This window comes from Electrophorus electricus, chromosome 15, assembly GCF_041902795.1.
Source record: "Electrophorus electricus isolate QZ-2024a chromosome 15, ASM4190279v1, whole genome shotgun sequence".
Classification (NCBI taxonomy): domain Eukaryota; kingdom Metazoa; phylum Chordata; class Actinopteri; order Gymnotiformes; family Gymnotidae; genus Electrophorus; species Electrophorus electricus.
Window position 1 is genome coordinate 18,922,731 of NC_137511.1, and position 14,943 is coordinate 18,937,673.

At 42.4% G+C, this 14,943-nt stretch overlaps 3 protein-coding genes across 5 annotated transcripts in view; 1 reads left to right on the forward strand and 2 right to left on the reverse strand.

The window, feature by feature from the left end:
• Nucleotides 1-3,216: 3,216 nt before the first annotated feature.
• Nucleotides 3,217-8,622, forward strand: kcnh6b (potassium voltage-gated channel, subfamily H (eag-related), member 6b). The gene is given in 9 exon segments (XM_081698031.1): nt 3,217-3,340; nt 3,830-3,869; nt 3,871-3,997; nt 4,125-4,234; nt 4,354-4,551; nt 4,553-4,672; nt 5,528-5,664; nt 5,908-6,038; nt 8,503-8,622. Coding segments are annotated over 9 exon segments (1,107 nt in total).
• On the reverse strand, nt 6,673-11,621 carry LOC113576867 (DDB1- and CUL4-associated factor 7-like). Of its 3 annotated transcripts, none has more exons than XM_035533433.2 (8): nt 11,463-11,621; nt 10,907-11,136; nt 10,546-10,704; nt 10,327-10,438; nt 9,815-9,933; nt 9,316-9,525; nt 9,014-9,131; nt 6,673-8,853 (listed from the first exon to the last, which is right to left on the reverse strand). In XM_035533433.2, the coding sequence occupies exons 2-8, from the start codon at nt 11,039-11,041 to the stop codon at nt 8,681-8,683; spliced, it is 1,026 nt and encodes a 341-aa protein (XP_035389326.1). In that variant the 5' UTR covers nt 11,042-11,136; nt 11,463-11,621; the 3' UTR covers nt 6,673-8,680. The 3 variants fall into 3 exon arrangements, with proteins under 3 accessions (XP_035389326.1, XP_026865008.1, XP_035389327.1); XM_027009207.3 differs by having other exon boundaries at nt 10,907-11,067; nt 11,463-11,620; XM_035533434.2 differs by having other exon boundaries at nt 10,907-11,062; nt 11,463-11,580.
• Nucleotides 11,622-11,821: 200 nt separating this feature from the next.
• erbb2 (erb-b2 receptor tyrosine kinase 2) overlaps nt 11,822-14,943 on the reverse strand; it is a 29,958-nt gene continuing 26,836 nt past the window's right edge. Inside the window, exon 27 of the mRNA XM_035533421.2 lies at nt 11,822-14,932. Within this exon, the coding sequence (XP_035389314.2) occupies nt 14,601-14,932 (332 nt within the window). The 3' untranslated portion in view covers nt 11,822-14,600. The remainder of the gene's footprint in view (nt 14,933-14,943) is intronic.

Here is a 14,943-nt window from a genome sequence, read left to right on the forward strand (position 1 = left end):
GTGTCAACCGCAACAACGAGTTGGCGACGCACCCAAGGCACATCGCGGTGCAAAGGCTGGTTCCTCATGGACACTGTGGCCGCAGCTCCTTTTGACCTGCTTGTCTTCAAGTCTGGGTGAAAGCAATGTGAAAGCATCTGAACAGTAGCAAGGTATTGTTATCAGTGTAGGATACACCTTCACATATCTAACTGGGACCTACAAAATCTATAGCAGAAGATAATGTACATCTACCAAGATAGATGGCAAAACATAATCTATAGACAAAAAAAGGAATTATAATCAAACTCTAGTAAACACTTCTTCCTTTCTACACTGTGTGCACAATTATTAGGCAAGTTGTAGTTTGGGGGAGTCATTTTATTATCAAACAGCTACCTTGCTCTTGGTCAATCCAAAATGTTAATAAACCTAAAACCTGAATATTTAAGAAAGTAAAAGTGAAGTTTTGGCTTTCTTAGGAGAATATCTATGTGTGAAGAATTATTATGCAACTAAGGGAAAAACTGAAATTTTCCCATCTCACTTGTTATTTTCATCTGTTAAAGTGAGAATAGTAAACAAACAACTCAAAATGTACATTTCTGACATTTCAAGAAAAAAAAATCAGTGACCAATATAGCCACCCTTCTTTTCAATAAGAGTCATAAGCCTTCCATTCATGGAGTCTGTCAGTTTCTTAATCTGTTGACAATTAACTTTTTGTGCAGCAGCAACCACAGCCTACCAGACACTGTTCACAGCTGTACTGTTTTCCTTCAGTGTAAATCTCCTGTTTAAGAAGGGCTCACAAGTTCTCAATAGAGTTTAGTTCAGGTGAGGAAGGGGCTATGTCATTCTTTCATCTTTAAGGCCTTTACTGGCTAGCCACACAGTGGACTATGCATGTGATGGAGCATTGTCCTTCATAGAAATCATGGTCTTCTTGAAAGATGCACCACTGTACCACTGCTTGAAGAAAGTGTGTTCTAAAAACTGGCAGTAGGTTTGGGAGTTGATTTTGAGTCCATCTTCAACCTGAAAAGGTCCGACTAGCTCATTTTTAATAATACCAGCCCATAGCAGTACTCCACCTTGCTGGCATCTGTCACTCTTGTGAGAGAGAGAGAGTCAATATCATTTCATCAGTCCATAAAACCTTTGAAAAATCTGTCTTCAGATATTTCTTGGCCCAGTCTTTATGTTTCACATCATGTGTCTTGTTCAGTGGTGGTCAGGTTTCAGCCTTCCTCACCTTGGCCATGTCTCTGAACATCTTGTACTTCTGGGCACTCCAGGAAGGTTGCAGGTCTGCACTATGACAGCACTGGAGGATAATGAGTTCCCGGTCGCTTCATGTTTGATTCTTCCTGAATCTTTGGCAGTTAATTTGTGTCTTTTTTCTGAACACATTTCTTATGACCCTGTTAACTATTTGCAACAAAATGGTTGATGGTTCTGTGATCACGCCCCAATATCTTAGCAATTTTAAGAGTGCTGCATCCCTCTGAAAGACTTTTTACAATTTTTGACTTTTCAGAGTTAGTTAAATCTCTTTTTTTTGGCCCATTTTTCCTGAGGAAAAGAAGCTGCCTAATAATTACACATCTTGATAAAGGGAGTTGATCTCCTTAGGCCACAAACCTCCCTCAATAAGTAACTAACTAACCCTAACCCTAAACCTAACCCTCATTACACAAATACACATCGTCTGATATGCTTAAATCAAATAAGCATTCAGGTTTATACAGCTTGGACTTTGAAAATGCTCTCATGCCTAATAATTGTGAACACAGTGTAATAATACTTATTGTCATTCTAAATTCAGACACCAACCACTCTGACTGGTCTTCTCAAGACTGCCCGGTGGTTGGTCTGTCTGGCCAAGAAGTTAGATAGGTACTCTGATTATGGTCCTCTTCTTGCTCGTGTGCACGTTTGTGCTGTTCGTAAACTGTATCTGGTATGCAATCGGCCACGTGCCAAGGCCCTACATGAAAACAGACTGGTTGGACAACCTGGCTGAGCAACTGGGGAGGCATTGCAATGATGCAACGATACATTACAGCACTTTACTTCACCTTCAGTAGCCTAACCAGTGTGGGCTTTCTGAACGTCTCACCCAGTACTAACTCCTAGAAGCTGTTTTCCATCTGTATCATGCTCATTGGCTGTAAGTCATTCCTCATACTTCCAACTCCTTCTCTCCAATTGCAACACATAGCATCCAGCTACCAGCCCATAGCCGCACACCTTTCAACCATCCTTATATCTGGTATGCTAATATTCTTTCCAAACATCAGCTTTCTTAATATTCTCTTCCTCAGCATTTTGTAAATTTCAAACAGTATAGGATAATATTGCAATCTTAATTTGAAGGACCAATAGCAGCTGAAACTTGAAATGATTCATTTTTAGAGGTCATTGTAATGCATATGTGATGCTCTGTCCCTGGTGGTCATACGGGGGCATGTGTTATTCTATATCCCTGTTGGTCATATGGGGGCATGTGTTATTCTATATCCCTGTTGGTCATATGGGGGCATGTGTTATTCTATATCCCTGTTGGTCATATGGGGGCATGTGTTATTCTATACCCCTGTTGGTCATATGGGGGCATGTGTGAAGCTATATCCTGTTCGGTCATATGGTGGCATGTGTGAAACTAAATCCCTGTTCTTCCAGCCCTTATATATGCCAGCATATTTGGGCATGTCTCCACAATTGTACTGCAATTTTATTCCGGAATCATGCACTACACCACCACTACTACTACTACTACTACACACAGCTGCTTCACGTTACAGCACCTTCCACCAGATAACCACAGGCTTGAAGCAGTTGGAGGAGTATTTCCAACATGCCTGGTTCTACACTAACATAATCAATATGAATGCAGTAAAGGACGAACACACAAATACACATAAATGACAAACCTGATTGATAGCAACATAAGTGCTACGTCAGAGGACTGTAAAGGAAATGGATCCTGTGATATGTATTGCTAGATAGATACAGAGATGATCTTGAGGCAGTAAAATAACTGATTTCATACATAGCAGTCAAGATGTATTTCTGGTGACCTGCTGACTGTCAACAGCTGTGAAAACAACATATTGCAGGTAATGTTTTTCTGAGTACCTGCAGGCTCATAACAGTCTGCATTGAAACCGCAACTTGTTTCAATATTGCAAGGCCTTCCATCGGGTCAGCAAAGCCTGCCTGAGAGCACTCACCATGCACTTCAGAACCTTCAATCCCCCACCGGGCGACACCCTCTGGTATCACGGCAACATGCTCACTACCCTGTGCTTCATCTCCTGTTGCTCCATCCAGGTATACCTACAAGTTGTCTTATTGGGTGAGCACAACATCATTGGCACTCGATGGTTGATCTTTGTTCACTATCATTGTTCAGTTAAAATGCAAAAATGGTAAAAGAGGGAACAAGGGTATGGAACCTTGAGCTGAATTTGAAATGGCTGTTTAAAAGGACAGTGAAGCAAAGCAGCTTTACAAATATCCGAGTCCAAGCCCCCAGTGAACAAGCCAAGGGTGAAAACTCCCTAGAGCATTAGGAAGAAACCTTGAGAGGAACCAAGACTCAAAGAGGGGGCCCATCCTCCTCTGGCTGACAACAGACACCACAAGGGCTATTTAACATTATAATAGGCTGGAACCTGCAGGATAAAGCTTGAAATAATTGATTATGCTGTTGTTAATCAGTATATGTAACTGGGGTACACTGTATCAACCTGTTGATAAGGCCAAAGGTTCCAGTTCTTGACCAGTAATAACACAGACTTGTCAGTCTGATGCAAGTCGTAAATCCTACATGCTTTCTATGCAGAGAAAAACTAAATTTTTGGTGAGCCCATAAACCTCTATGCAACACTGCAATGGTGATGTGAGGACACTCACTTACTGTGACCTTCACAACCTCTTGTGGGTGCTAGACATGTACCCTGCTTTCACTGAAACCTGGAGGAACCTAGAGATCACCTTCAACCTCAGGTAAGTAATCACACCCACACTCAAATGCTACATGCTTGAGACACAAGATATGAGCATTCTGAAAGGTGCCACATACTACCCTATCTACATTCTTATCTTCATTCAAATACAAACACCTCCAGTGCAATCAGGTAGATCCGGTTCTCCACATAATGCACAATGCAGACTCTGACTGTGGTTACCATGCCAGTCAGCTCAGACACTGCAGAAACTTGCTGGACAGATGCAACAGGCCAAGTGAGCAGACAATGAGTCACATGATGACAGTAAAGCTTCATGATAAAAAAGGATTCACAGTTAAGTATCCTTGCCATCAGATGCAGCCAGGAACTAACACATCCATACTTGTTTGTGTATGAGGGAATAAAATGGGATGGATCAGGATGACTCCTGTACGGATCAGCTGGGTACAGGTCTGGGTTTCTACCCATGTGGTCCTCATGCCCACTGGATAGACCTGTGCAGCTGTGGATTCCCCATATCTCAGTCAACTGAGGATCTTAACAAACCAGTGGTCACCCACAGCCAAATCTACACTCTCAAAGAACACCCCCAGGACTCCCCCATGTGTTGTACAGCTCATACCACCAAACAGTACTTCCAGGATGAGCGTGGATCTTAGCAGAGGACACCCGGGTAGGCCTACAGTTCATGTGAGCTTTCCAAACCCTTACAATAAGTAAAACACTAAACCAAGCAGTACATGAGAAATCTAGGACTAGATGTAGGAAATAATAGTGGAAGTTCATGGACTTAATGGAGGCTTAAGCGTTTAAAAAGCATTAGTGGACACAGATGTCAACAATCAAGCTTGTCCCTGGATTACCCCCCTTGCCAAAACCTCCTGTCCATGTTCCTCAATTATTTTCCAAATCATCAATGAGCTCTTGCTGTAGGATCCTATTGACCTAGACTGTACTAGATCGCTGGTCCTTTGCACTGCCCACAGTGTTTGCAGAAACCATGCCAGTCAGCTTGCATACTGGAGTTACTATAGTGCCAGCTGAGCAGGTAAAAATAATACGAAAGTGCAGTCCATAAGTAATTGAACAGCGACTATTTTTGTGGTTTGGTCCCTGTACTTTAGTAAACCTGGTAGTCTATGCTGAGCTGGCTGAAGGACTAACTAAACAGTTTCCAGGTGACTCATCAGACGAATCCATTGATTCCCTATTACACACAATCAGCAAAGCCAGAGAGCCTAATTCCTTTAGCACAGAGGTTCTCAATCTAGCCCAGGGAGCTGGAACAGAATAAAAACCTTTAAAATACCTGGTTGGGGATTCCTCAAGGACTGGATTAATAAACTCTAGTTGACTTGTAATTGGAAGGGTGCTGGTTCAAGCCCCACCACTGCCAAGTTGCCACTGCTGGGCCCCTGAGCAAGACCCTTAACCCTCATGTTGTGCTCACTCATAATTGTAAGTCACTTTGGATAAAAGTGTCATGTAAAGGTCTGGTTGGAGACCAATAATGAAGACGAGGTTGGCTTAAGGCATTTCCCACTGGACTCTTATTGCTTTTTATCTCTTAGGCTGGAGATGACGATAACTGCAGATATCAACATGATCCTTCAGATCCTCCATAGGCAGATTACCCCAGAGCCCGCTGTATACAGTTCAGTATCACCTAGCAACCACTCCACAGACCTGCCCCTCCTACATGGGTCCGGTGAAGCAGCACTGCTTCAAACTGCTTTCCTGATTCCTCACCTCTAGCCGAAGAACAAAACCACCACGATACAGGTAAGAGGCTTCAGCCTTTCTATGTAACTTCTTCCATGTAATCTTCATTTTTAAATGCACTATGCACGATTTGAAATGCATGATGCCATCAGATATGTATGTGCTGTGAGATCCTGTGGGACTCTACAGCTCGTCATTCATTTGTCCATCTTGACTTTGATCCTTTTAGCTTTGCAGAGTGAAGCGCAGCCATATTCAAAGATCATGCCAAAGGCCCCGGACCCCCTGCTCAGCAGCATTCAGGCAAGGCTGGCACTGAAAGACGGCTTGAGGGGTGTTGCCTTAGAGACCAAGCAGGATGTGACCCTTGTTGTGATGACTGTGATATATCTCTGCCATTTCCTCTCATGGCCAGGCAACTTGAATGCCTCCTCAGGATGGGCAGAAATCCACAAACATGTCTGACCCAATCTTATGCATCAACTAACAACCATGGAAAAACACAAGATTCATGTCATGGAACATAACTGACTTCACACATCAGGGTACCATGGAACCTCATTTACCAGAGTTCTATAGGTTCTCCTACATCCTGTCAAGCCCAAAGTCTCATTGAACAAAGTCCATACTGTCAGGACAATTAACTTTGACTGCACCCCAGTCCAAGACAAAACAGGTACCCCTGGCTCCATAAACTTCAACATGTAAAGACAAAAAGAGACAACTAAAGAGCCTTTGTGGTACGTCTTCAGTAAATACATGTAAAAGCAAAAACAAAACAGTGAAACATATAGTAGATATTATAGTCATTATATCTGCTTTTTGAAAGCTGAATTGTAAACGCCCACACGACACCACCAGTAACCTAAAGCTCGAGAGAAAAGAGACAAACTTGGGGCAAAAACAGCGACTCGTTGCCTGCTAGCATGAACCTACAGTAAAGCTTCCGTTGGCATCAAGCAGACTATACAGTCATAGCACAGTCAAGCACAGCTTGCACTAAATATTTATTTGCTAGAAATACTGAATTGCAATGAGTGACAAATAATAGACATATTATTAACCCTTTTAGTGCCATATTATGATAAAAATTTTAAAAAATGCCATGCATTTTGTAGTCTATAAACAATCAGCCCTGAATCAGTTGTATAAAACAGACTGCCACCCCACCTTAAGCTACATTTTAGGGGTAGTGACAAAAATTTGCATTGTGTAACACCATGTATAATCGTTAATGCCTTGACATCCCCATTGTGGGTGGGGCTTCCCACAAACACTGCTCAATGATCACATCCTCGTTGGAGGAGAGGACAAGAGAGACCCTCCCTTTTCTGTTGTTATGGGAAATCAGCCAACCAACACTCTGATATAGAAACACAAAAGAAACATGGAACACATGCTCTACCTTCAGTATCCTGATGTATTTGCAGGTCCAGGGAAATAAATAAATTTTTAAATGAACAAATTTACAAAAAGTACCAAATGATAGCGGACTTAAAATAGCAAAACATTTACTGTAATATTATGGATGGAAGCCATAGCAACTACAATGACTTTTAAAATACTGTATTCCTAGAGTGAAAGTGTGTGAACACTGCTCATCTTCTGTACTTATTTTAGTTAAGATATGAAATTGATGGGAAAAAACATGACATCATAAAACTCACAAATCACATCAAGTATGTTACCTGTGTTTGAATAATGAAAACAGCATTACAGAACAGTAGGACTATTTAGATCTCTGCTAAACCAAATCCGACCAGCACAACATGTACCACTTCTTATAGGGCAGAGAAGTCATGGCTATCTCTGGTAATGAACATTGCATACAAGAATCACCTAAAAAACATGTATGGATTAGTTAGGGAAAAACAGCAATGAATTTGATGTGTGAAGTGTGTGGAAATGGAAGTGCTTTAGTGTGGCTGTAATCTACTGAAATGTAACTTTTGTAAGCACAGGCACTTTGCAAGCATGTTCATCAGAGAACAGTGTCTGAAACATGGAAGGGTCGAGCTTGTGCCTGCGGCCCTTTTACATAGTAACGAGAAACCTGTATCTACAGCTCAGCTATAAAGGTAATATAACACCATCACACACAAAAACTATACATCAAATAAGAAAAGAGCAATAAACCATACAGAATATAAGCCATACAGAATATAGTTCAACATGCCAAAGAGCTTGGTCTGTAACTGCATGCTTTAACCTGCTTTAACTCCAGACCCCCCTCTGCCTGTATGTCACATTTAAACCAAGAGTGCAGGAGTACGGTGAAGCAGGAGCTGAGACGAACTTCAGCTGGGCTCTGATATGAAGGCTGGGGGTTGCACCCTATTTGGAAAGTGCAGTAAATGTCTTTAAACCTGGTCCTTTGCTTAGACTTGGCTCTGAGTAAAACCAGGCTGGCCCTCAGCGTTTAGTGCGAGGAACCTGGAGGAATACAAGGAAAGTCAGCACTCCCGAGTGTGCAACTTTCACTGCAATATAAGCACTACAGGAGGATTACACGGCAGCTGCCTTTCATTACAAACAGTATACAATTTTGTGGATTTGACTATTTACATGGCCAGAGACAGAAGATGGAAACACAAATCAAGTGCTCGTCTAAAGAGAATCAACCTACATTTATCAATAGTTAAGCCCATTCCATGTGGTTCATATACACGAAGTAGGCAGTTATCTCTGAGATAAAACAGTACAACCATAAGCATGTTTACTTCAAGTAAAACGTAATAAAAATAAATACAAAAAAAGAGAGCGTTGGAGATAAGAGTCCACCAGCTGTGCTGTCGTACAGGATGGTGCGTTTGTCTGGGTACAGCCTGCACCTGGGTGTAGCTCTCCACAGCTTACAGCCTTTAACACGGTGCGGAGACGGGGAGGTGAGAACCACCAGCACCCAGCTGGGACACGACAGAGGAAGGAGGTGGCGTTGGAGTAAGTACAAACGGCTGCCGTGAGACTTCCCGGGCCCGGCCCGGTTCCAATGGGCCCCGCTATCACACCCGCAGAATCTCCAGGCAGTTGTTGTAGCAGATGGAAATCCAATCAGGCTGAGTGGAGGCCCACTGCACGTTGTTGATCTCGCCCTCAGCCGTGTAGGCCAGGATGGGGTCCTCAATGGCCCGAGGCATCTGCTGGATGTCCCAGATCAGTGCCTGGTGGTCATCCGCTAACGGACAGAGGGACACCCATCATGGCGAGATATAAACGGGTTCATTTAAAATGTATATCAGTATCCACAGAGGAATAAAAATTAATTTACTTTAAATGCTTATGATGCATGTGCGTCCCAGACACCTGCTGTGTGTGTGTGTGTACACATTAGTCACCTGCTGTGCATATGTGGCAGGAAGAGTGTGGAGCCCATGCAATTCCATTCACACATGCACGGTGATTACTCAGCCGAGCCACTGGAGTGCATGGCACACGCACATCTAGGATCACCACCTGGGAGAAAGAGTGAATGAAAGAACATTCAAAACAAAAAAGGTTACCACTATATAAGGTAAAGTAAACAGGCAAGTGTGTGTATGCGTGTTTGGGTGGGTCTAGGCGAGTATGTGTGTGTTTGTGTGTGCATGTGTGTGTATGCGTGTCAGTGTTTGTGTGTGTGTGCGCGGCTCTCCCACACCTCCATGCCGTCCATGGCCATGGTGGCGAGGTAGTTGGGGTCCTGTTTGTTCCAACAGAGACGGAGCAGTGGGAGATGCTGGGGGTCCTCATAGATGATGGTGCTGTGTTCCAGGTGACGGAGGTCGAACATGCGCACTGAACCGTCTGCTCCGACAGACGCAAACATGTCCCGGCCACCCCCCGCACGGCTGAATGCGATGTCATATACCTGCAATGGCCAAAGCCCAACATTACACGCAACAAAACCTATGGCTTTCTACTTTTTATTAACCGTGTTAACGAACACCAGCAAAGAGGTGCCATTTATATTTGGGTTGTTTCATGTGGACTGAGATGCATTTGTCTGCGCAGTGTAAATGCATTTGGATAAAATCTCATTCGGATTCAGTCCAGATACAAGAAAAAAAAAAGTGTAAACACGGTCAAAGATCACTGTTAGGCATTATGCTTTTGGGTTAATATTTGACCATTTACATCATTTTTTGTGAATGGCTTGCCTCTTTATCGTGAGCAATAAGCTGAGTTTTGACATGGCCTGACACTAGGTTGACTCTACCCAGGACCTGTCCTGTCTCCAGACCCCAGATGGTGCAGGTGGTGTCGATGCTTGAGGTACCTACAGATCCAGGACACAATCAGGCTGTAAAGAGTGATGTTTTATAATGGGAGGGTTGGACACCGCATCAATCTTAAATTGTGAACACCCATCAAAAGCTGAGCTGCCAGTCAAAAGTTTGGACTTACCTACTGTGTTCCTCTTTACTACATTCTACCTCATATAAAACAAAACAACACATATATGATTATGCTGTGTTAAACTGATTTTTTATTCTTTAGACAAGCCATACTCCACTATCTATATTTGTTTTAAAACTAATTTAAGCAGAAGCCATTAGTTCAAATGCCTTTAAGACTATACAAACACAAATTCAGTCAGGTGTATCCAAACTTTTGAATGGCGCTGTATGCCTGCCCTTCAGGGTGGACATGAGAAGGCGCGTTCTCTGACCCAACAGGTTGGGGTCGACCTCATTCCAGTCAAAGGATGTGAGTGGGGCACAAAAGTCTGAGTTTTTGTTGTTGTTCAGCAGGCACTCCAGTCTGGTGTCTGTATCGCCCACCTGGTTCAGAAACGGAGCAAGTAGCAAAACAAACAAAACAAGAAAAACTCCACACATAACATCGTGCAAACAATCAGCATGTTTTCATCCCTGTCTGGCCCTCGTACCCTCCAGATGCGCAGGTAATCGCCACTGGTGGCCAAGAGGTCAGGGTAAACTCCTTTAGTGTCTGGGATCCACATGATCTTGGTTGTGGGGTATGGGTGGTCAAAGGTATTCCTACACACAAACTCAGAGCTTTCCTCTTCCAGACCCACCATCTGCACCTGTTCAAGTGAGGGATGAGAATTATTAAAAGAACGAGAATTATTATTATTATTATTATTATTATTAATCTACTAAAACGCACAATAACCCATGATACCGCATAGCATAGCATACCATACCATACTCGTACCTCAAATGACTTACACACCAAGTAGACTGAGTCGGTTAAGAACATCTCAATCTGTTTTAAAACAGGTTTACCTTATTGTTGTATTCCTCCACAAAACTTCCAAGCGCCAACCGAAAGCGCTTATCAGGTCGGACACTCCAGTTCATCGCATATACCGTCCATGGCGCCTCGTATTTGTAGATTTCTTTTCGCTTGCCGTGGGACATTATTTAATGTCTGAAGCTCAGCTAAACTAGAAATAAATTGCAAACAGTAAACTGAACTGCAAAAAAAACCCCACCAGCGATAGCTAAGTAGCAATCTAAAGGACAAAACCAGGATAAACATTAGCGTTAGGTGAATGTTATTTGGACATACACTTAACGATATGTTAACGCGTTAACTAAAAAACTATCGCTATTTGTTGCATCCAAAATCTAAACACAGCATGAAATTACAAGACCATTAACCCAGATTAAGGTACACTGGTTATTCGGGCAAAATAAAAACACAACTGCTACGCTAGCTAGCTTGCCAGCTGCTAGTTAAACAGTTTGGTGTTCTCTTCGTGGCTGGCTGACTACCTAATGACTTTATCATGAATTATTAAAAGAACATACAGTAATAACTCAGACTATTGTTGCTTACCTTGAATTTAAATAACTGCTTTCCTTTTTTCAGAACTCGAAGCTGCATCGATGTTTCCCCGGAAGGTAAATCCAATGGCCGCCAAATGTGTACTATCACGACAGTCGACAAGTGTTTTCGACAATTGCGTAAACCAAAGACATTCTAGTTATAACAAGATGACCCATTTTAGCACCATTGTATTCAAGATTATGAACTGGACACTACTCATGACAAGTATAAAAATGTCATTCAAATGTTCTCTAAAAATAGAAACCAGAAATAAATGAGATTGACTGAAATATATACCCGGTTATTACAAGTTTGTTCGTTATTCATACATAACTGGCAATTTTTTTTAATGCACTGGAAACGTAACATTTTACTTCTAAAATCGTTTTTTTAATGACTAGAAAATAACACAACATACCACATAATGAATACGTACCATGTATTACTTTAAGACACACCTAGCCAGTTACAAATATTGTTTACAAAATTAGACAAGGCCTATTACAAACATTGTTTACAAATTTTTACATACTGGAGACCATTCTAAAAACATTTTAACCTCCAGTTGTTACAAACTGTTCTGACTGAAGATTTAAGCCAGAGGGGTACAAAACACAGTGGCTTTCTTTTTGAACCACAAGAATTTATCACCTCCCAGCAGAAGGAACCTACATCACCTCACACTAAGATTACTCAAGGAGCCCTAAATTAATGTACAAATAAAAAAGCCCCTTGAAATTAAAAAAAAAAAGAAAAAAAAAGATACAGGTACTTCTTAAAATTATGACTATGAGAAATCAGTTTTACAACTCCTTCAGTGTGCTTTGTCTTTAGTTCCTCTACAGTGGTAATCAATTCACCTCATGGTCTATTATTAATTCTACAGTTTCACCATGTCATCTTATGCCACTGTAAATGGGCCATAGAACAAAGCCCAGACACTGTATAGCATTAACACCACATAACACTACAACATATGCTTCTTGACTCTTCAGGATGATGAACCTGGATTTTAGATTATCTACATCAGCTTCTAACTATCACTGCACCAAGATAATATGTGGGGAAAAGCATATTATCTTGCATTTATGAGCAAGAATGTTCAAGATTGTCCAAGTAGAGAGACAAAATATAATTTGAATATCATGCTCTACATTCAAGATGGGTGACAGTGTAAACATGACATCTTGAGATTACTGCTAACTTTTGTGAATTTGTCACAAGTTTAAACCAAAAGAACATGTTTAGCACTGATGGCTATACATAAAGAGCAGGCAGAAATTCAACAACCACCCCTGCCTGATCCCAACCCCTTACTGTGGGACACAAACCAGTCATTGTTTTTATCTAATGTCAGTTGCACTTAACATGCAACAGAGTTCCACTGGCTTTTTCCAGTGACTCAGTTCATGAATACCAGTCAGTTCTTCACCTTAATCATCTGCAGCTTGAGTCAGTGTGATAACAACACATTCATTTAAATAAATGAATATTCAACAACCCCCCCCTAACCACCCCCCCGCCAAAAAAAAAAAAAATCCCACCTCACCCCAAAGAATTATCTGGTGTCCTTAATCTCACCCCTATTTATACAAAAAGGTATAAACAAGCAAACAAAAGCGCAATAGAATTTGTGAATGACGTGAAAAGACGAGGGCTGACACACTAACCAGAGGACGAAGAGAGCGGCCATTTTAACAGGAGTCATATGTCATAATTTGGAACAATGCCGTCACTGTTTCTCGCCCAGGGGTCACTGCAATCCGTACATGGAAATGAGATGGCATTCCCATGGTCAGATCATTGAGCATGCAGCCGTGTTTGATGTGGGGTCGTCCTTGTCCATGTGCACGACTGACAAAGAGGTCAGGCTGGAAAGGCAGGATCTGAAGGGAGGAGTGGAAGAAAGACACGCCCACGACATGGGACATCTGATCGCCAAGCCCACAGCAGGGGGAAATCACATCTGAAGTTAATACTTCCCAGTGTTTTAGTGCCAAGTCTGCTTTGTGCCTGTGTTCTAGTATAGTTTTGTTTTGTTTAAATACTCCAATATTACAAAATATCCCCTCTGCATACTAACTATGTTTCAAAGATTCGGAAAAAAACAAACAAACAAACAAACAAACAAAAAAAACTTATACAGACTCAGTAGTGATGAATAAAAAAAAATAAAACACACCAGACTTGGTGTCGTGCTACACACTGCACCATACTGACTGCAGCAAACACAAATATCTGCTGAAGCATCTTCAGAGTGTCTGTCTCCTACAGCAAGTACGCTTCTCTCACACATCTGCACGACAGGTCTGCAGCTCCGTCTGACGCCTGCACACAGCCAGTGCTAGCCATCAGACTGTGCTCAGCGCTGGTGTGATGTCCACAGGAATGGTGAGACTCACGTTAGGTCCTTGAAGATGACTCCATTTTGCGTGAAAAATCCAGTTCCTATGGATTTAAGCACAGCCCTACCCTGAAGACAATTAAGCTGCGATGTGAAAAAAAATGAAACGATCAAAAATCCAAAATAATTTGAGAAAGAAAGAGTCTAGTAGTTATTTTCAGACATATCCAGTGTTGTTGTTTTTACATTCTTTGTGTTTCATTCTTGAGGCCTCAAAACACCCATTGGCTCGTACCACATTCATCTTAAGCATCAACTTGGCTTGTACCAGTTTACTCATACACAGTGTCCATCACAAATGTTTTAGGAGTTCAAGCATCTTTTTGCCAAAACTGACTGACAGTAATCCATCCATGCAACTTTAAATGGAGCGTGGACATCTCAACAGTGCACACACATGATGCTACATTGAATATTGTGGTGGTTTGGTACTAAGTTGGGAGACACAGTTTCCTGTAGGCTGTATCACCCAAGTGTCCTTAAACATTAAAGCACCAAAAGCTTTTTATTCACTCACTCACTCACTCACTCATTTAAAAAGTACTCACTCATACCACAATTTCCTGCCATACAAACACGCTTACAGAGCGCGCTCGCTCTCTCTCTCTCTCTCTCTCTCTCTCTCTCTCTCTCTCTCTCTCTCTCTCTCTCTCTCTCTCTCTCTCTCTCTCTCTCTCTCTCTCTCTCTCTCTCTCTCTCTCTCTCTCTCTCTCTCTCTCTCTCTCTCTCTCTCTCTCTCTCTCTCAGGTGTAATCTCGTTGGCCACTCCAGGTGTCTGCTAGCCCCAGGTACTCTGGGTTTTCTGCAGTGGGGGTCACATAGCCATTCAGGTGCCTGTGGGCAGGGTCCTCGCCGCTTGTCGACACCCCAGCTGAGACCTTGGCCCTGGCCAGGATATCCAGGTAATAGGGGTTGTCAAAGGCAGGCAACGTGGGTGTGGTGTTGCCCATGGGCACCAGGTACTCCGGGTTCTCCACGCTGTGCCCGGTACAGAGGCCGTTGGGCATGCGTCTATCTCTCGCTTTACGGGGCAGCGTACTGGGTCGCTCAGAGGGGACGTCCTGGTTCACATACTCTAAAGTGAGA